The 20680-nt window shown below is 32.6% G+C and overlaps 5 protein-coding genes across 11 annotated transcripts in view; 1 reads left to right on the forward strand and 4 right to left on the reverse strand.

Moving 5' to 3' along the window:
- Positions 1 to 6562, reverse strand: part of LOC119836470 — a 30263-nt gene extending 23701 nt beyond the window's left edge. For both annotated transcript variants that reach the window (XM_038361800.1, XM_038361799.1), the window contains exon 1: positions 6347 to 6562. The gene's annotated coding sequence lies outside the window, so the exon portion shown is untranslated. The remainder of the gene's footprint in view (positions 1 to 6346) is intronic.
- A 2245-nt stretch (positions 6563 to 8807) lies between these two features.
- LOC119836421 (probable NADH dehydrogenase [ubiquinone] 1 alpha subcomplex subunit 12) lies at positions 8808 to 11102 on the reverse strand. Its single transcript, XM_038361736.1, has 4 exons — positions 10914 to 11102; positions 10173 to 10314; positions 9663 to 9719; positions 8808 to 8957 (listed from the first exon to the last, which is right to left on the reverse strand). The coding sequence occupies exons 1-4, from the start codon at positions 11012 to 11014 to the stop codon at positions 8820 to 8822; spliced, it is 438 nt and encodes a 145-aa protein (XP_038217664.1). The 5' UTR covers positions 11015 to 11102; the 3' UTR covers positions 8808 to 8819.
- A 524-nt stretch (positions 11103 to 11626) lies between these two features.
- On the reverse strand, positions 11627 to 13503 carry LOC119836444 (G patch domain-containing protein 4). The gene is made up of 4 exons (XM_038361771.1): positions 13330 to 13503; positions 13108 to 13259; positions 12374 to 12642; positions 11627 to 12096 (listed from the first exon to the last, which is right to left on the reverse strand). Exons 1-4 carry the CDS (start codon positions 13373 to 13375, stop codon positions 11640 to 11642), a joined length of 924 nt encoding a protein of 307 aa, XP_038217699.1. The 5' UTR covers positions 13376 to 13503; the 3' UTR covers positions 11627 to 11639.
- Positions 13504 to 13869: 366 nt separating this feature from the next.
- On the reverse strand, positions 13870 to 16615 carry LOC119836430 (putative gamma-glutamylcyclotransferase CG2811). 6 transcript variants are annotated; one of them, XM_038361751.1, is made up of 5 exons: positions 16501 to 16615; positions 15823 to 16018; positions 15063 to 15168; positions 14600 to 14731; positions 13870 to 14079 (listed from the first exon to the last, which is right to left on the reverse strand). In XM_038361751.1, the coding sequence occupies exons 1-5, from the start codon at positions 16507 to 16509 to the stop codon at positions 14031 to 14033; spliced, it is 492 nt and encodes a 163-aa protein (XP_038217679.1). In that variant the 5' UTR covers positions 16510 to 16615; the 3' UTR covers positions 13870 to 14030. The 6 variants fall into 6 exon arrangements, 5 of the variants coding, with proteins under 5 accessions (XP_038217679.1, XP_038217678.1, XP_038217675.1 ...); XM_038361750.1 differs by having other exon boundaries at positions 14628 to 14731; positions 16441 to 16615; XM_038361747.1 differs by having other exon boundaries at positions 16441 to 16615.
- A 523-nt stretch (positions 16616 to 17138) lies between these two features.
- Positions 17139 to 20680, forward strand: part of LOC119836410 (pyruvate dehydrogenase (acetyl-transferring) kinase, mitochondrial) — a 41291-nt gene continuing 37749 nt past the window's right edge. The window contains exon 1 of the mRNA XM_038361724.1: positions 17139 to 17427. Coding sequence (XP_038217652.1) covers positions 17325 to 17427 — 103 coding nt within the window. The 5' untranslated portion in view covers positions 17139 to 17324. The remainder of the gene's footprint in view (positions 17428 to 20680) is intronic.

A 20680-nucleotide genomic window follows, 5' to 3' on the forward strand; every position in this document is an offset into this window, starting at 1 on the left:
CACACTAACAACTCCTTACTTATACTTAGGCCAACTCGTGACTTGAACTGTGACCTAACTAAATCTATTACACAACACGCCTAGCTTTCTAGAAATGGAACCTAGAGCGTAGTATTTCGTCCCTATAGACTTTTAAACATAAAAGACTTGCGTAATCTGAATAAGTACTTCTGTAATTGAATATACAGCTTTGTGTATATCAACGCGTTGATCGGGAACTGCTGGACCGATATCGAAAAATCTTTCACCGTTAGATATCTACATGATCCGTGAGTGCTATCCTACTTCCTACTAGTCCTACTAATCCTACTTCTACTAATATGATAAATGCGAAAGTTTGTAAGGATGTGTGTGTGTTTGTTGCTCTTTCACGCAATAGCCACTGAACCGGTTGCAATGAAATTTGGTACGCAAACAGCTGGACAACTGGAATAACATATAGGCAACTTTTTATCTCGATATTCCTACGGGATACGAACTTACGCGGGTGAAATCGCGGGGCTCAGCTAGTATTATTATAATAGGCGTGTTTAAAACAATAAAAAAACATCAAAATTAATGGTACAATTTTAAACTAACTATACTAACTTTCTCTGACCTCCGACCATGGGAACCAAGCGAAACTTATTTAGCCATTGTAGAGGCATCTGCGAATGAAGTCACGATATATTTGAAAACATCTATGCTAATATTATAAATGCGAAAGTTTGTAAGGATGTGTGTGTGTTTGTTGCTCTTTCACGCAAAAACTACAGCACCAATTGCAATGAAATTTGGTACGTAGACAGCTGGACAACTGGAATAACATATAGGCAACTTTTTATCCTGATATTTCTACGGGATACGGACTTACGCGGGTGAAACCGCGGGGCGCAGCTAGTAGGCTATATATCTACAACGGGCGCGGCCGGGGCGAACAACTAGTTAAATATGAAGGTCATAATAGTTAAATTAAATAGCTTTGCAACAATATTTGCTCACAACTCGTTATAGCGATTAATTTTTATTATTATTGATAACATACGAAGCAATCTCGAATTCGTTTTGTATTATTTATTTATTTATTTATATTATATTCATGATCCGTTAAATTTCTCTTTTCCAGTTATATACCTAGCATTGCAAAAGAAACCGTATCGGTAGATGTAGGTAGTACCTAGAAAATAGTTCGGCATTTTATACAATTATTTATTTTTTATTTTATTTTTATGTCACAGTCTGCAATGGAGCTGGTGGGACGCCTGATGGTAAGCGCCGCCGATGGTACCACCGCCCATGGACATTTGGAGAGGCATAAGGTCCATTGCAGACCTTACGCCTCTACGAATGGATTGCCGACTTTAAATTGGGAAGGGATTAAGAAAGGGTAAGAGGAATAAAGGAAAGGACTAGGAAGGGTGAGCAGAATGCTATTTCACGCCGGTCTTCTGTGGGGGTGTGGTACTTCCCCGGTTTATCTGTTGATACCAATTCTGTATTTACTCGAAATATATATCTTATTGTAAGAAAATTTCAATTTTTTTATTTCAAAAATTAGTTTCATTCATCATTCATTCATCATCAGCCCTTATGTGTTCCTACTGCTGGGACACAGGCCTCCTATGAGGGTTCAGGCTATAATCCACCACGCTGGCCAAGTGCGGGTTGGCAGATGACACATGTCGTCGAACTTTTTGATTCTCGGACATGCCGGTTTCCTCACTATGTTTTCCTTCACCGTTTTCAGCAGTCGTGTTATCTACATGCGCAGATAAATTGAAAAATCAATTTCCTGCACGCTCGCCCGGTCTTGAACCCCGACTTATCGATTTTGAAGTCCGAGGTTCTCACCACTGAGCCATCACTGCTTAAAAATTAGTTTCATAAAGATTTTAATTGTGTCCGATTTATAAGCAAACATTACGCATTCATACCTACTTAACTTCAATTAATAATGAAATGACGATATAAAATTCAAAAAGCTTTAGGTAGGCACTATGTATGCTTCAATAGAAGACCTTGTATCTCAAAGGGGACGGCCTATGTGATACGTAAATATTATAAGTACATACCATACAAATATGATTCGAGTCTTTCTTAACTCACCAGCCGCGTGGGATGCGACAGTTACATTTTATGATTGGGTATTGTCTCGTATGACGCTAGAGTCAATTGGCAGAACTATGTCACGTGGAGTAATGTTTTAAAGACGCTGCAAATAACAATGGAGGCTAGGGTAACAAGTGGTATATGAATTATGAGTAGACACATAATATAATACCTTTTTGTGGCAGTTTGGTTATCAAATGATATAAATATACTAACTGCGCCCCGCGGTTTCAACCGATTAAGTCCGTATCACGTAGGAATATCGGGATAAAAGGTTGCCTATGTTATTCCAGTTGTCCAGCTGTCTATGTACCAAATTTCATTGCTATCGGTTCAGTAGTTTTTGCGTGAAAGGGTAACAAACACACACACATCCTTACAAACTTTGGAATTTTAATACTAGATGCGCCCCGCGGTTTCACCCGCGTAAGTGTGTATCCCGTAGGAATATCGGAATGAAAAGTTGCATATAAGTTATTCCAGTTGTCCAACTATCTACGTACGAAATTTCATTGCAATCGGTTCAGTAGTTCTCGCGTGAAAGAGCAACAAACACACACATCCTTACAAACTTTCGCATTTATAATATTAGTAGCATTAGTAGGATATGCTATACTCGTATCTAAACCCTATGAGGCCTGTGTCCCTGCACTGGGAACTAATTGAAGTGATGATTAATGAACAGTGAAAAAATAGACGATGCATACGTGTCACAGGATTTTTTCCCAGGCTACTCATATGTAAATCTTTCCATGCTAATTCAACTGAAAATAATCTTCGAAATATCCTCGCATGCACCTTGCATGCGTTATCGGTGAAACGACATCTGGAGACGGCATGTCGCATGACATATTATACATGGTGGTCGGGGTCAAACGTCAATTTATTAATTCCGCATATTAAGCCCTTCTCAAAGGATCCTTGTGTGAAAGCTTGTTACTTTATGATGATAGTGGGTGCTGTGATGATTCTTTATGCGGTCCAGTTAGGCGTGCGATTTTAATTATCCTTCCTACTAATATTATGAATGCGAAAGTTTGTAAGGAAGTGTGTGTGTTTGTTGCTTCATGACGCAAAAACTACTGAACTGATTGCAATGAAATTTGCTACGTAGACAGCTGGACAACTGGAATAACGTATAGGCAACTTTTTATCCCGATATTCCTTCGGAATACGGAATTACGCAGGTGAGACCGCGGGGCGCAGCTAGTCGTTTAATAAATCAAATCACTGTTTCTTACGTCTGCATTTCTTATATCAAATCTTACGAATTTTCATTTGTTAGTTACAATAGGATATAAAATACATCTCATCGTTACTGCTTTATCTTTCAAATAACAAATCTAATTATTGAAGTATTTCTACAAAAAAATTGTTCGAGTTGACTTTTGTTTTGCTAAAATTATATCGATCATTATATAATAAATATAATATAAAAATACGGTTATATGTATTAATACGTTCCCATGGTGATTTGATAAAATGTATCGATGGATATGAACAATTAATGTCATTGACCTTACAATTAGTTCCGCGCTAAGTAACACGCCTCCTTCTCATACTTATTAAGATGATTTAAACCTCAGTATTTTCTTGTGTTTTATTTTGCGCGAGTATTATTCATTTAGAAATTAAAGACTTTTCAATGGGGAGACTGTCAGTCTATGCCCAAGATTGAGAGCTTATAGACTTCAAAGGGAAAAATTATAACGTTTATGAACGTGAATATGGCATTATTTACATGCGATAACTGTGGGAGAAATTCCTGGTCAATCGAGCGGCTTTTTATCAATCATTTCGCTTGACACCGCTGACATGTGGCCTTTGTGTTCGAATTACCCCCTATTATTCAAAATTTATTGAATATACTTAGCGTTTATTAAATTGTTTTATTGATAAATGAGGAACGTTCTTTTAGCTCGCTAAAATATGTAGTAAACAGTATTAGAATATAAACATAGGTAACGTAAATACATTTGATCCTAGAAATAAGAGATTGCTTGTTAAACATACTAACTACTACTTAAGACTCCAAAAACCTTAATTAAATATTAAGTATATTTTATTTAATATTTCGTATTATATTTATGCTCTGCCCCACTCCTCTCCTCTATCTAATTTCTCGCCGTACGTCTAGTTGTCCGGAAGAAATCGCTATATAGCGATAAGACCGCCGTTTGTTTAAATTTTTGTTTTGTTTTATTTATTAGTATATTTTATTCAATTTATTTCGTTTTTATTGTAGTTTTGTTTTGGAGCAATAATTTAACAAATAAATAAATAAATTAATTAATTAATTAATGAAGTTTTTTTTATGTCACTGTCCGCAATGGAGCTGGTGGGTCGCCTGATCGTAAGCGCTACCACCGCCCATGAACATTTGGTGAGGCATAAGATCCATTGCAGACCTTACGCCTCTACAAATGGATTGCCGACTTTTTGGGAAGGTTAGGAAGGTTTAAGAAAGGATTGGCGATAGGAATAAAGGAAAGGACTGGGAAGGGTAAGGAAAAGGATTTAGTCCTCCGGCTCCCCCACTCACCGAACGATACACAGCAGTATGCTATTTCACGCCGGTCTTCTATGGGGGTGTGGTACTTCCCCGGTGCGAGCTGGCCCAATTCGTGCCGAAGTGTGCTCGACTACCACATATAAAATTAATTATTTAGTGGATTTTATTGCACCTTCTTAAAGTAACACCAATGCATAACAATATTTCTTTATCAACAACTAGGAGTTTACAACATAGGTAGGTACACAATGCGTAATCAGACCAGTTTGTTAATTTTTTTAATTGAAATCTTACATCCAAAATTCACATGACCATGCGACGCAATCACCACGATAAGAACTCATTACAAACAACTTAACATCGAATTTATGGTCTGTTCGTCACGTTGACGTCCCAGCAATTACTTGAGAAACAATGTAGGTGCGTAGTGCGTACATAACGACAGTTACGCAAGAACTACCAAGTGACAATGCTGAGTGCGTCCAATCAATCAGCGACTGTTGATCACGACTTACCAAGGGAATTCCGGAAAATAGGAATCACGCGCAACGCAAGATCTCAATCTTGAAGTCATTCACTGTCACGCACTCGGCTCGTTATGGTTAATGTTTAACTCAGAATAAAGAAGTGATCGTCCGTTTCTTTTAATAACTGTTTACAGGGACGAATGGCATGGTATCATATTTCTTTATTGATTCAAGTAAGCTTTACTGAATGAGAACTATTCAACTATGATTTTACAAGGCTTTTACTATTATTAGTAATCTCATTGATTATAATGACTTTTTTACAAGTATTTTATGTGCATTTTTTCCTCTATCAATTACATACATTCTTACATGTAATATTGAATAAGAATTATCGTATATTTCTTTCCACTCACAAAATAATTCCCTGTTAACTCAACACTGATATTTGTATTATAAACTATAAAGTACACTAAAAGGTATCTATTTATATTATTTATACCTGCTTTTTGCCCATAGTAAAAAAAAAAGGATAGCCTCTAGTAAAAAAACCCTTAACAAGGGTAAGGGATCACTAATCCAGAGTAGAAAACATTCAAAGAAATATACGTCGGCAATTCTTATATATCAGTACGTGTACTAATGATCATACTTAATGAACGATATTTCTACAGTATTTACACTGTAATAATATGAAGATTATTCGAAATGCGACTTATACCATTCAATTATTAGAACTAAGGTCATACCGTGATGGGAATTAGACCGACACCCAACAACGGAATGTTAATGGATCGAAACAAATGAACGCTTTTGTTCCTTGATACCGACGAGATTGTGAATCTTTATGGCTCCATCTTACATCTTACCTTTAGACAGTACAGTTATAACAACTCAATATTTACATTGAGCATGATATAACGTAGTTAACATAATGAGAGGTTCCTGTTATGATTCGTTGCAAAGAAATTATGTAAGTTTTGAATATACATATACATAAATTAAAGCACTGTTATCATAATTAAACTATAGTTCCTGACTTAAAAAAATATTTATGTGAATTTTCATTCTACATTTGTATACGAGAAATGCAAATCAATCATTTATCGATATAACACCCTACATCACTATCACTATTCGACACCCACGCGAACTTTACCGCTACAAAAAAAAACATGAAGCTTAAAGTTCAAAAATCAACGTATAAACTAAAAGAAAGTTTTATAAAGCATTTATTTATCAAATTAAAAATATGAAATTATAAAACAATAATGCTCACCGTAAAACAACACAAATCCTGTTCACTCCAACATTTTGCAGTTTGCACATAAACTTTTTAAAACTTAGATCACAAGCGATGGCTTACACCCATACAGCCACCATATTGTTGTAACAATATCTACTTTAATCACACTTTTATTCAACGTTATCTATTTAAAACAGTTTTAAACTAACGAAACTCTCGGACGACACTAATTCTGAAGCGCGTCGCATTTTGACTGAATAAGGAATCGAGATATTTTTACCTGACAGAAAAAAAAAATGTGCACGAACATGATTGTCATTTTTGCCGCCAATTTTAGAACGTAACGTCTACACGGAAGGACCATTTTTCTATAAAGCCCATAATTGCATTTGTGTTGTAGGAGCTTACGACGGAGACATTATAAAATGATCTTTATGCGGATTATGATAAAGCATAAAGTCACAAGTTTGTAAATGTAGCTTTTACACGATTATGCGTTTGTATGTATGTAATGGGCAGTTGTTCAAAATCAAAGCTTTCCAAAGTTTTATGGTAGGTATTATTTTAGTTGACACGTTTATAAACATCAAGAAAACATCATGTTGATCTTGATTAATGCTTTGACTATAATTATACATTAAATTCAAATGTTTGGATCGAAATTCTAACGATTAAATAACTTAGTTCATCTTTAAATTGTTAAGTAAAATACTTAATATCATAGAATAATCGTACCTAATAATATAAAATATTGTAGACCTACCATTGTAGGTATATTATACAATATAAAATACTTAGAAAACTTTATGGCGCCAAAACTGAAAACAAAAGTAACAATCTTACAATTTAACAGTGGGTTAAAAAAATGTATTTTATTGCAATATACGGTCATGTTTAAAATATATTAAGACACTTTAAGATCGTTTTGAAGTTGCTTTTTTGACCCACAATTAAAGTTTACCATTTGAGAACCTCAGGTCAGGACCCGTAGAACGAAACTGGTTTTCTCAGAGAAATAAGAAAATAACAGGCCCCAATATGAATTAACTCATTTTAGCTTGTTAATCTAGGCGTATGCCGAAAACTAGCCCGTGTATGATAGAATTATAAAAAGGTGAATCATTTTTTTATTGGGTGGTCATTTACATCATGACGATTTAACGTCTTTTGTATCTATACGCTAAATTAAATAATAGAAAAGTAGCTTTTATCCTACAGCTTTACTTACGTCCACTGGACGTGTTCGCCAGGTGGCCTTTTAAAGTTATAATTTATCCCCTATTTCCACCCTCCCATATTTTTTTGGAACAAAAACCAATGACGATTGCCTATAGTGTTATATAATCTATAACCATTACATTAAAATGATACACCATATGAATATTATAAAGCTGAAGACTTTGTTTGTTTGTTTGTACACGCTAATCTCAGGATCTACTGGTCCGTTTTGAAAATTCTTTCAGTTTTAGATAGTCCATTTACTGAGGAAGGCTTTAGGCTACATACATAATATATACTACGGGCGAAACCGGGGCGGACCGCTAGTATTTCGATAAAAATCTATACTAAAAATATAAAACTACAGTTTGTTTCAACACGCTAATCTGAGGAATTATTCTGGAACGACTTTAAAAATTAAAAATCTTTTACCGTTGGTGATAGGTATGTGATCCCTGAGTCCTATAAATCTATAGAACCCTAGGATGACCTAGATAAATGTACAACGAAGGAAGCCGGGCAGACCATTTGTAAATATTCGTGAGGATAAATATTGACACTTACTTGTACTTGGCGCTCATACAGTTTGACTTGTTCAAACGCAAACTTGGCACTTATTATTCTGTGCCTTAGGCATCATATATATAAATTTTTCTTATTTTAGCCACGTTGGAACTTTTATGACTATTATCTTATCGCGTATTTAGTAATGCTTCATAACCTAAATGTTGTCCTTGCTGTACCAAACCCAATCATACGCACACAATTCTTGCCCCACAATATAAATACACATTCCTAACATCTTAACCATTTTCTTAATGAAATTTTGTTCATTTTTCATTCCTACGTCATAAAGGTATCCTGGGTAAACATCTGTGTGTTATCATTGAAAAATTGCCCATAATAATACTAAACAAGCGTTGGTGGCTGTGTGTTGAGGACCTGAAACTTGGCGTGGTTTCGAGACCTATCAAAGGGTCATTTATTTTTTTTCTTTATCTCGAAACGGTGAAGCAAAAATGATGAGGAAACCGGCATGTTGAAGAATCAAAAGTTCGACGATATGTGACATCTGTCAACCCGCACTTGACCAGCCTAGTGAATTATGGCCTGAACCCTCATAGGAGGCTGTATCCGTGCCTTGCTGACAAATATAAACTGATGTTAATGAATGCATGTTGCATAAATAAAACCAAAATACCAATAAAATGATAACACTTTATTTCATTTTCTACTTAATGTTTATTAAATGACAAATTTACTTCTGTAATTGTTCTTTTTTTAAATCTTAAACGCTGGTTTTAGGTTTTGGCTCCCAGGCCTCAACTTTAGCCCTAGTTGTGCTGTATGGAGTATATTGACCAGTGGTGCCTGATAAGTTTTCATTCCAATCTTGCATCCATTTGTATTTCGGTCTGCTTGGGTCCTGAAAAAAAATATAAATAAATAAATTTTAAATTTTTGTTTTTTCAAGTTGTGGTGAAGACAAAATTTATTTTTAAGGCAACCTTTTCTTAGGACTATGTTTGATTAATGGGCATATATCGATTCAGGTTGATTGAAGATTGATTTATGCATTTAGATTCATTAAGCTCATTCATTTCTAGGGGGGTTGACTGTGATATCTTAAAGCAACACTAATTCCAGTGTGCGATAGTGGTAGTTGTTAAACATCCTATATAGTATCTAATCTTATTTCCACACAGGAATAAGTGCTACTAAGACGTCATGATTGGGGTAATCCAGCATAGAAGCTATATGGCAATTTTATCCTAGGCGAAATTGTTAAAAAAAAATAATCATCAACTAAAAACGTGTCCAACTCCCCTTACGGGGAGGTACCACTCCGGGTTCTAGAATGTTAACAAATAATAACAATTTCCAATCAAATACAAAAATAATCACAATTCCCTACCTTTTATAACTTGACACTGGCAAATAGTTTTGACTTATTGCCATTAAAAAAAAAAAAGAATCACGACAATCGTTTGAAAACCCACCAAGTAACAAAAATAGGGTCGAATGGCGAACCTATATCGTTTTTGGGTTTAGTCGGTTGATAAACATTTCTCTATTTAAGAAAACATCATTCACCATTTACTAATGTTTCTTTTCGTCCCGAAATACTTACCAAATGGGGGGGCAGATCAGTTTTGTAGTGCAGCCATCCATACCACTCAGCGGGTACCTGAAATTACCAACATTTTATACATTACTCATGGTGCGTTTTGGCTTTTCATGGTACATTATAGCCTATAACACTCACGGATCACATAACTATTGAATGGTGAAAGAATTTTTTATGGGCCGAGTAATATCTAAGATTAATGTGTTGAACAAACTATTTAGCTATTTATCTTATTATAGGATTTAAATACATAAAGATTTTCACATTTTTTAAATTGCCCTGAATGCTATGGGGACGCATAATATTTATTCAATTCAAATTAAAAGCAAGCAAGCTTCGGGCATGTCTAGTGGTAAACAAAACATTAGGCCATAGGCATCTACAGAGTTCTATGAAAATGTGTTGCCAACTTTTAAAACTACATTACCCATGATATGAATAAAAATTTATATGAATACATGCTACGAGATATATCAGTTTAATCTATGACAATGGTATCATAATTATATCAACCTGACTGCCATCATAGTTCATATGGAACTTCTCAGAGTATTCCACCCAGCGATTTCTGCCATAGAAGTATTTTGGGTTCTCAAAGTATTTGTTTCCAAACTTATCTTCACCAATGAGGGTACCATCTTTCAATTCATCTTGCCTGAAATATGGAAGTTTAAAAAATAAAGTACCTATTTAGCAGATATTTTAATTTTCAGCATTACAACAATGAATATAAATATTGATAAATTCTTCCAGGAATCAAACCAATTATTAATTTCATACATAAAATTTAATAAAAAATTAACATTTAAATAAAAAAACTTGAATATAATATTAGCCTTCTTTATGTTAAAGTAGAACTTATATTTGAAGTAAAAATCAATATTAATATCAGGGATTTGTGTGCAGGGTTTAATTTAACATTTTGTAGGACCCTATCTATTAAACCAGATACATTAAAAAAGGATGTTAAAACATTTATAGCAACTTCAGTTATCTACCATTCTCTTTATTAGATGACCACTTACACGATTGGAAACATAGACTGATAAGTGATAAGTGAACTACAACAAGACACAATAGTAAAGCAATTTCTGCAACATCCTCTGCACAGATGCATTCACATAATGCTTAAACGTTTTAATATTAATTGAATGAATAATTCCATTATGAACCTATAGCTAATGCTATTTAAAATCGAAGAGAAACCTATCATAGGTTACCCGAAAAAATTACATAATAAAACAAAAACATCACCTGTATAATTTGAACAAGGAACCGCGGATCCCACCATTTTGTTTTATAATATTAAATAATGTGGCTAGTTTATCAAACGCCAAGTATTTGGCGATCGACATTTTTATTGTGTAAGAGAATCAATTATATCAGCTGGATTTCGTATTTTTCACTTTCGACTTTGACATGAAAATATATTTGAAATTTGCTGTCATTATTTGACGCGTTGATCTTAAATTATTGCCAGAAACATAATAATTATGTTTAAAAAACTTCTATAAGGGGTATAGGTAACTCATGTCTTATCCAAGTTGAATAAAGCACGACCACTTACTAAAAACATATACTTTAAACTAAGGAGGCATAAGATGTTTTTGAACACAATGCTAAACTTACACCGTGATTATTTTACCAATCACTTCGTCGTTTGTCCTAGCGGATAAAAAAAGCATAGTATGCAATTCAAAAATAATATCGTAGGCACCTTTATTGCATTATCAAAATCGGTGAAGCAGTTCTTCAGTTGATGATTGTAAACAAAAATATTTTAAATTTAATATTAATTAATTCATTCATTCACAATTCTAAATTATGAATTAATTTAATCCCAGTGAACACCATAATCTATAACACATTTGCCATTATAACTCCTTTAAAAAAGGTTATTGCAATCAAAAAACAAAGTTGTCATTAAAATCCTTATATTTGTAATTGTACTAAAATTATGTAAAATAAAATAGTTTAACTTCAATTTCCTTTTTTATTCTTTTTCTTTTTACTCTTTTTAGGCACATCAGTTGTGTCTTCTGTTTGGTTAATTTGTTCTACTTCATCAACAGCATTCTTATCTTTTTTCTTTTTCTTTCTTTTTTTGGAAACTGTTTCTTCACATTGATTATCAATTACTCCTTCATCTTGATTATAATTTTTATTTTTACTTTCATCATCACTGTCATTTACTTTCCTCTTAACTTTTTTTACAGGTTCATTTTCATGGCAAAGGTCATTTGATTCTTGTCCTTCAGTATTATTTTTAGACTTCTTTACTTTTTTTTTATGTTCACTTGAAACATCATCATCTTTATTGATTTTGTCTTTTTTGGCCTGAGAGTAACCTTTGTACTTAGCCTGTTGCAACAATGCCTGTTCTTGCATTTCAATCCGCGCCAATTTTCCTAATGCTTTAAGGCCATGCCGTGCACCTCTGAAAAACATTAGGTTTATTACAAAACACATTCAGTAACAACAAATTAATATATATGTATATGTAGTATTATTAGCTGATCCCTGATTTATAATTTAGGCGGATGAAAAATAGATGTTGGCTGTTTTCAGACCTACTCACTCTGCACACAAAATTTCATAATTGGTCCAGCTATTTTATGTCACAATATTACTAACCAAATGGATAGGAAAATTTTGACGCGAATCATATATAGAGATTAGTAAGGATAATTATAGAAGTATTCATAGTCTCATACTTATGAGCAGTTCTTCCTTCACACGCTGCAAATAATTCCTCATCACTCAATTTCACACCAGGTACAACTTCCTCTACAATTGCTTGGTCATTCAAATCTTCAATTTTAGAACCACCATTGGATAGTATAGAGGTTTTAACAAAAAAGTTTGTATATTCCTCCTTTGATTTATTTTTATTCTTTTTCTTGTAAGACCAAGAACTGTTTGTTATTTCAAATTCATCATCTTTTGTTTTTATTTCTTTAGTTTTGCCATTTTTCTCTGTAACCTGAAATAAAAATTAAATGAGTATGAGACTATTAATTGTTTGCCAAAATTTTTATACATGAATGAATAAGTTGTATGGTTTTAATTCACCTTTACATTTTAATGTTATCTCATAAACCTAGAAGATTGCAAATGATATATTCATCAATAAACAAAAATTATTCAGTGTACTAGTAACCACTGGTCCTCCCCATTTTCATCCATGGTATTTTTTTTCTCGCCATAAGAACCATGCGCCTTTACAAATATGTTTAAAAAAATTTAATACAAATTGGTCAAGCCGTTCTGGAGCTTTTTCTTAACAACACATTTAGCTTATCTTATTTGTATAGATAAAACCTGTATTAAACTTTCGTATCCTAGCTAAACTATTCATATACATATAGGTATATATTTTTATAAAACCAAGAACAACTTTTCTTCAAAAATCAACTATTTCCTTTTGTTATAATAACAACATCATTACCTCGACGTTACTCGCAGCTGTGTTGTATAGTTTAGTCCACCAATGTTCTGTAAACTCAGCGGCGGCGTCATGCCCAATTCCTGTCACACTACGCTTCAATTTCGGTTTTAGCGCTTCCGATATACCATTCTCGTGTTTTCCTAAACCTTTACCTAAAAGAATTATACGCAAATCCATAAAAAGTTCGAAGATAATATTTATGTTATGTTCGTTTATCTTTACCATCAGTCCAGCCATATTTCTCTAGCTGTTTGCGGGCGAAATCCATTCCTTTCAATTTTATTACATGTAAATCATAATTTTAACAAATATACATATAATAACAATTGTAAAGTTTAGTAATTTTAACCTAAAAATACCACATTGATTTGTTTTGAATGTAAATGTCAAGTGATGAATGATGTTGACACTTGACATACTGCTTTTTTCTTCGTCGTAGCCAGAAGAAGATATATCTATTTGCCAGTCTCATGACAAACTGTTACTGCTATTGTAAATCGGCAAAAGCCAAAAAGCTATCAATAGTAAGACAAAGAGACAGAGTGAAGAGCTAATTATAAATACTTACCTACTTAGTTCTTTTTAAAAATGCATGCTAGTAAATTAATGCTATTTTTCCACTTAAAGAACTGTAATTGGGCGTTTCACTGCGTACTTATCTAAAAGGAAATACACGCAGATGAAGCCATGGGAAACGGCCCGTGTTTTATAAAAATTTCACATTAGATATTAATTAATATAATAAATTACAAAAACCTTTTATAGAAACAATTTATTAACCAATAACACAATGCATAAGTTCAAAATACACAGGAATGTCTCAACTACGCACTATAAATATAAATATAAAATAAATCTATGAATAATCTGTCAAACACAACTGCATGATATTCATACAATAATTATTATTTCTATTATAATTATTATTTCTGCAGTTCTTTTAGATCTTCTATCGATGCTTCGTTATCTTCACTGTAAAAAAATTCAAAAATAAAAAAATAACTCAAGAATAAAAAAAATCTACGTATCTAATTTTGAGCCTTGGATCATAAATAACAACTTCATGATCAAAGTTATAAGCAGACTGAAAACTAAACTCCATGCTTTCACTATGAATGGGTCATTTATTAGGACTTGTTATTATTATAGATGAGTTTAGGCACAGTGCATATCATTATAAAAATGTATTACTAAACATTATAGAGTAAATATAGGGTTGTAGAACGTTTTAAATTACATTTCAAATAGTAATATAAAGAAAAGGATTTTGTTACTTCCATTTGATTCTCATTTTTAGGTCACACATATGTACAAAATACAGAGTTGCACACTCATAAAAGTACCATGGTCCATAGACAAGCTTTACAGATAGCAAAAATCATTACCAAAAATATTCTAGCAAAACCATAGACATCTTGTACCATACCCAAAAGCTTTTAATTCTTATTTCTTAACTTCAGAATAATGGTTATGATTAGGATCGCGTTTTGACCTTTCCAAATATTTTAAGCCATGTGTACCACTGGAGGTGTAGCATTCGAAAAGTTGCCGTTTCAATAGCTCTGGTCGGAAATTTTTCAAGAAATACACCCAGCATTTTACTATTTCCTCGTCATTGGAACCCCTGTAAATAATACTCTAATTCAGGTCGTTTTAAAAGCATACCTGTAATGGTTAAATTAAGGAATAAAGACTTTCTTCAATAGATTTTAAAGAGGAATTTTTCAATTAAAAAATGGTAAGAGGGAGAAAAAGAAATTGCTCACTCTTCCCAGATATGATGTTTAAAACATAAACCCCGCCCTCCCCCTTCGAAAAAATTGAGAACAGTTTTTATCATCATATCTCAGTTTAGAGCCTTGTAGGTATTCTATTCATAAACTTAGCTACCTTATTTTATTATTAATATCAGAAGTAAGGCTAATTAAATAAAAAAAAAATAATATAGTGCTTACGGTTTCTTAACCAGTATATCATCAATTTCCCTGATATACCATTTGGGATGGTCCTCCAGAATATCTAATTTACTGAGCATGATGTCATCTACTTCATAGATCTCTCCTGGAAGTAACAGATTCCATTATCAAGGAGCTGCTGATAAAAGCAACTGAGCAGTTGGTTTGCCGGATAGTAAGCGATCACCACTGCCCATCAATGTTTACAGAGGTAGGACAAATGCATAGCCTGCATATTGAGAGGTAACAATTTAGAAAAGGTTAGACGACGGAAATAAAGTGATGGAATGACTTAAAACATACAGGTCTCAGCTCCCACACTCACTGTATGTTACATACATACAGGTAGCATGCTATTATTTTTCGCAATCTAATGTGGGGGTATGGTGGTACCTTTTCTAGTGCAAAGCTGGCCCTATTTGTGCCCAAGTATTTGACTCCCACACTAGTATTTGATAACGTAACATTGTGCACAACAATTCTACTATATTATAAATGCGAAAGTTTGTAAAAAGCTGCACCTCACAGTTTCACCTGTGTAAGTCCATATCCTGTAGGAATATTGGGATAAAAAGTTGCCTATGTGTTTTTCCAATTGTACAGCTATCTACATACCAAATTTCATTGCAATTGGTTTAATTTTTGCGTGAAAGAGTAACAAACACACATATACATACATCCATCCTCATATACTTTCGGATTTAAAATATTAGTAGGATAAACAAAAAGAAAGATATATACATAAATTAAAGAAAAATACCTTTAATATGATGTCCATCACCAGGGCTATATAAAAGGAATGGTATGTTGTACTTTGTAGCTATTATAAGGGGGTATTTGTTCTTTGTAATGCCTTCTGTAAGGAACGTCCCTGTTCCATTATCAGGGTTTGTGAGCCAGTGATGATTAGGCTCATTACGTTTGAGTGTTCCATATACAAATACTTTGTGAGACATCTGTAAAAATTTAACAATGATTTTTAATTAAACTCAAACTCAAACTTAAACATTTATTCATTCAACTAGACTTCCTATAGAAGCACTTTTGAATCACATATATATGTCATATTACACAGTTATAACATTAAATTCCGATCCATAGATAGACAAAACATTTAATTTAATGGATGTGTTATTCCATGTTACAATGCATGACAATAATCTGTGTGTTATTTTTTTGTGTAATTTTAACAAAATAATAAATAAATTTTCTGTTATAATGTTGTAGATGTTCTTTTATTATAAGTTTGTAAGGTTATTTATTATATACGGGCGTACACAGACTTTGTCTTTTCTATCAACGGAGAACAAACAACACATACAATATATTAAGTAAAATTAAATGATAAAGACACATTTGTATTTTAGAAAGTACTAACGTCTCGAAAGGCAATGAAGTTATTATTTTTAAAATTGGGTATCACAAATAAACTCCAAACCTTAATCATTAATGACTAAAAACTATGAAACTAAAACATTTTACATTATTTTATTTATAAATTTAAATAGTCCGCCTATGGCTTCGCCACAAAATCTAAAACTTATAAGTTGTGACGTACTTATGACATTGACATTTAACATTTTTCAAGATTACAGAATAACGCACAAGTACTTGAACTTATGATTCTGTGGCACAAGTAGCAAAATACTGAAAGTGGGAAGCGAGCCCCTTTTGCTTTGATCACACTGTAGCTTAAAATAGAATCATAAGCTATTTTTTTTCACCAACGTTTATCCATAATATATTTAATTATTACTATTTATGCAATGTAATAAATATACAATGTATGTTTTTCATTGAACTGAACTAGTTACATTAATTAAAGTGCTCAATATAGAATAAAAATTTTCAAACTTTTGTTGTAATTGATTAAATTAAGCAAGTTATTAAATCTTTAAAAAAAACATTAAAAGTTGTAGTGTAACAAAAAATTGTTGTCATTGTGAAAACAAGAGCACCGGTCAATGGCATATTATAAGTTTCTAAAATTCATTCAAAAACGTCATTCGTCAATCTGTATGAACCATTTAACTTACTCAGTTCCATAATCCATTCGCTGAGCGAATTCGCTCATCATTCAGTTGATTTTTTGTATTGCGACCGAGTTGTTGTGTTTAGTGTGATGATAAAAAATTGATACAATATATCGCTGATTAAAAAACACTATGTTTTGCAATCAACTTTAATATTTTTCGATATTATCGAATATTAATTAATACTCTTTCATTTTTTGTGCTGTGTTTTAAATTTAAATCAATAAAAATGAGGCTGGCTGGTACAATTTTTAGCAATGTGACGAAGATGTTGGACTTTTATTCGCAATTTAATCCATCACCGCTCTCTATAAAGCAGTTTATAGATTTTGGTAAGTTAATATTTTTATATTATCGAATTCCTGCTTTTATTTACCAATTCAACCGTTTGATCTTATGAGATACGCAATAATATAAATACATAGTTTATTTTGTAAATAGATAGGTACATATCTGTGATTTCTTAAAAAAATGTCATAAAATAATGCTTATTTTATAATTAATCAATTTGCATTCTTCCATTTATCAACAAACCCTTCAAGGTCATATAGATATCCTATAGTTTAGGATAAGGTCCTAGCTATAAGATCATAGTACGTAATAATTGATACTAAAAAACGATACGAAAGTCAGTCAAGGACGGTTTGTCTAATTTAAATATATTACAAAAACAGTTTAGGCCTAAAACGATATTAATTGCTTAATGAGTACATTTAGTAAGGTGTAATGAAAACAATTAATTTATCGTTTAAAACAACTCATGCATTGAAAGAAAACTTGTATATTTTTTGTGCTCAATTGCTTCTGTGTTTGGAATTTAATTTTTAACGTTATTTAGGCGCTAGTAATTCATTCATGTGTTAATTAAGACATATCTATGTACTATAGATTTGATTATCTACAAACTCAAACTCAAATATTTATTCATTTAAATTCATTCAAACTTCTTATAAAAGACAATTTACAAAACACACTTAAATTATAGAGTCAACTCAACTGTGTTGACAACACATACTTCTGATACAGAGTGGTGTTAAGAAATTATTTGTTCCTGACAATCCTAATCAAAATAATAAGATAAACTTGTGCAATTATTGTATTGTCACCAATCCATGATGTCCATTTAAAGTGTATCAAAATGGAGTCTAAAAGGTTGTTTACATGCAAATATACAATTATATAGGTGAAACTAATAAAAGCATGAAAAGAAAATCATTTAAAAATAAAAAAAAAAAGATGATAAATTATCTCGATGTTACCATTTTTTATACTCTTAATTGATGTGGGTATCCAATCCAGCTGGTTGGCTACAATTTAATGTTAAACAAACATTGCCCACGGTCATTTGAGTTGTGTCAATACAAATTGTTTTGTTATGTGTCTTTTAATAATACATTGATGTAGAATTAATCATGAGCAAATATTGAGTGCTTCAATTGAAGGCAATTTTACAATGTTTGGACTTAAATGGAGTAGGGCAATGTATTTTGCTATGTTTATTGTAGACTAGTCTCTCGCTCTGGATCTGTCTATTGATGAAAATAACATATACTCTATGGAGAATATAGTTTTCTATTGGGTATATGATAATCGGTTGAATGTAAATGAATTACATATTATCTATTATATCTCTATTAATGAAGAAAAAGTTAAAAAATAGATTTGGGTCTATTGTTCTGGTGTCTACACTAATATTAAATGGAGGAAATTTTTGTATGTTTGTAACATTTTCATGCAAAAACCGCTGGACTGATTTCAAAAATTCTTTCAACATCAGAAAGTTGCAATGTCATTAAATTACTTGAACTATATATGTACCACAGGTGAAGCCAGGGCGAACAGCTAGTAGTGTATAAGTATATACAACTAGCAATATTTTTTTACAGAGAACTAAACCGCATTAGCATTGAGCTAGAACGAATTTAAATGGGAAACACCAGCTTTCAAATAAAAAAGTTTTCGTCAAAATCGGTTCATCCAGTCGAAAGTTCTGAGCTACCTCGACCCAATTCGACAATTATGAGTAAGAGATTGAAATATTCAATAGAATATATAAAAGAAATAAAAAATTTTCAACATCCATTACAAACAAATTTCTCTTTATTCCTTGTTACATCCTCTCTATTGTCGTTTTTTGTGACGCATTATAAACATTAAATAAATGTATTTTGCATTCTTTCTTTCGTTCTCTTTATAAGTAATATAAAAACAAAGACTTTGTGAAATTTGAGTCGTGTCTCTTATTAATTAAACTTCGTTGTTGTGAGGTCGAGTTTGCGAAATACCAAGAGTTTAACGTTCGAAGTGTTTTCCTTAAGATATGTTGATTCATTCGGAACCTTCGCAGATGTAAGTATTTTATGTTTAATTTTATGTAAGCTATGTTTCAAAACTCTAAGATTTTAATCTACCTAGCTGCCCGCCCCGGCTCCGCCCGGGTAGTCATTTATCGTTATTGATATAATATTAGCTATCCTATCTTTTAAGTTGGATCAAACTGCACATGGTGTGTAAATTTAAGTAATTTAGGAGTCCATCGCGGACAAACAAACGTGTGAAACGTAATTAATAATATACTAGCTTTTGCCTGCGGCTTCGCACGCGTTAATTCAGAGTAATTTGATGAATGTTATTTATACATATAAACCTTCCTCTTGAATCACTCTATCTATTAAAAAAAAACCATTAAAATCTGTTACGTACTTTTAAAGATTTAAGCATACAAAGGGACTCAGGGACAGAGAAAGCAACTTTGTTTTATGCATAGTAATGTTGTGACATTAAGAAGACTAGCGTTAGGTCAGTGGTTAGCGTGTAGGCGTAACTTGCGGAGAATTTTTGAAATCGGTCCATCAGTTCCTTAGATAAGCGCATTCAAACAAACGAACAAACTCTTCAGCTTTATAATATTGCTATAGATATTGATGATATCATTATAACAATGTATGTTAGTCACGTTCATATAACGATAAGGCTATTTTTATATCAACGATAACAGTATTTAAATGGCTGAACAGCACACAATAAAACATCGCTAATGTGAGAGATGATAATTCAATTCTATCGCACAACCTAATGGTCGACCTAAATACAACTGTTGATAAATGCGTTCTCTATTGTTTTATAGAATTTGACATAATGACTGTTTAGTGTTTGCGTTATCTGTGTGCTTTTACCGATTGCGATGGAAAAGGATAATGCTAGTCGAGAGCGTGCATGTGTTCTACCGTGTAATCTGTAACGTCACGAAATAGATAGCGTAAAAATGATTGATTGATTCTAGTTTGAAAGGTGGGTGTGTCTAATTGTATATCAAAAGTGTGGATAATTTTGTACGCGTTCATTTTTTTTTGTATTTGTCATCTTATCGATGCGAGATTATATCAGATTAGCTGCGCCCCGCGGTTTCACCCGCGTAAGTCCGTATCCCGTAAGAATATTGGAATAAAAAGTCGCCTATATGTTATTCCAATTATCCAGCTGTCTACTTACCAAATTTCATTGCAATCGGTTCAGTAGTTTTTGCGTGAAAGAGCAACACACGCACACACATCCTTACAAACTTTCGCATTTATAATATTAGTA

The sequence above is a fragment of the Zerene cesonia genome, chromosome 24, assembly GCF_012273895.1.
Source record: "Zerene cesonia ecotype Mississippi chromosome 24, Zerene_cesonia_1.1, whole genome shotgun sequence".
NCBI lineage: Eukaryota > Metazoa > Arthropoda > Insecta > Lepidoptera > Pieridae > Zerene > Zerene cesonia.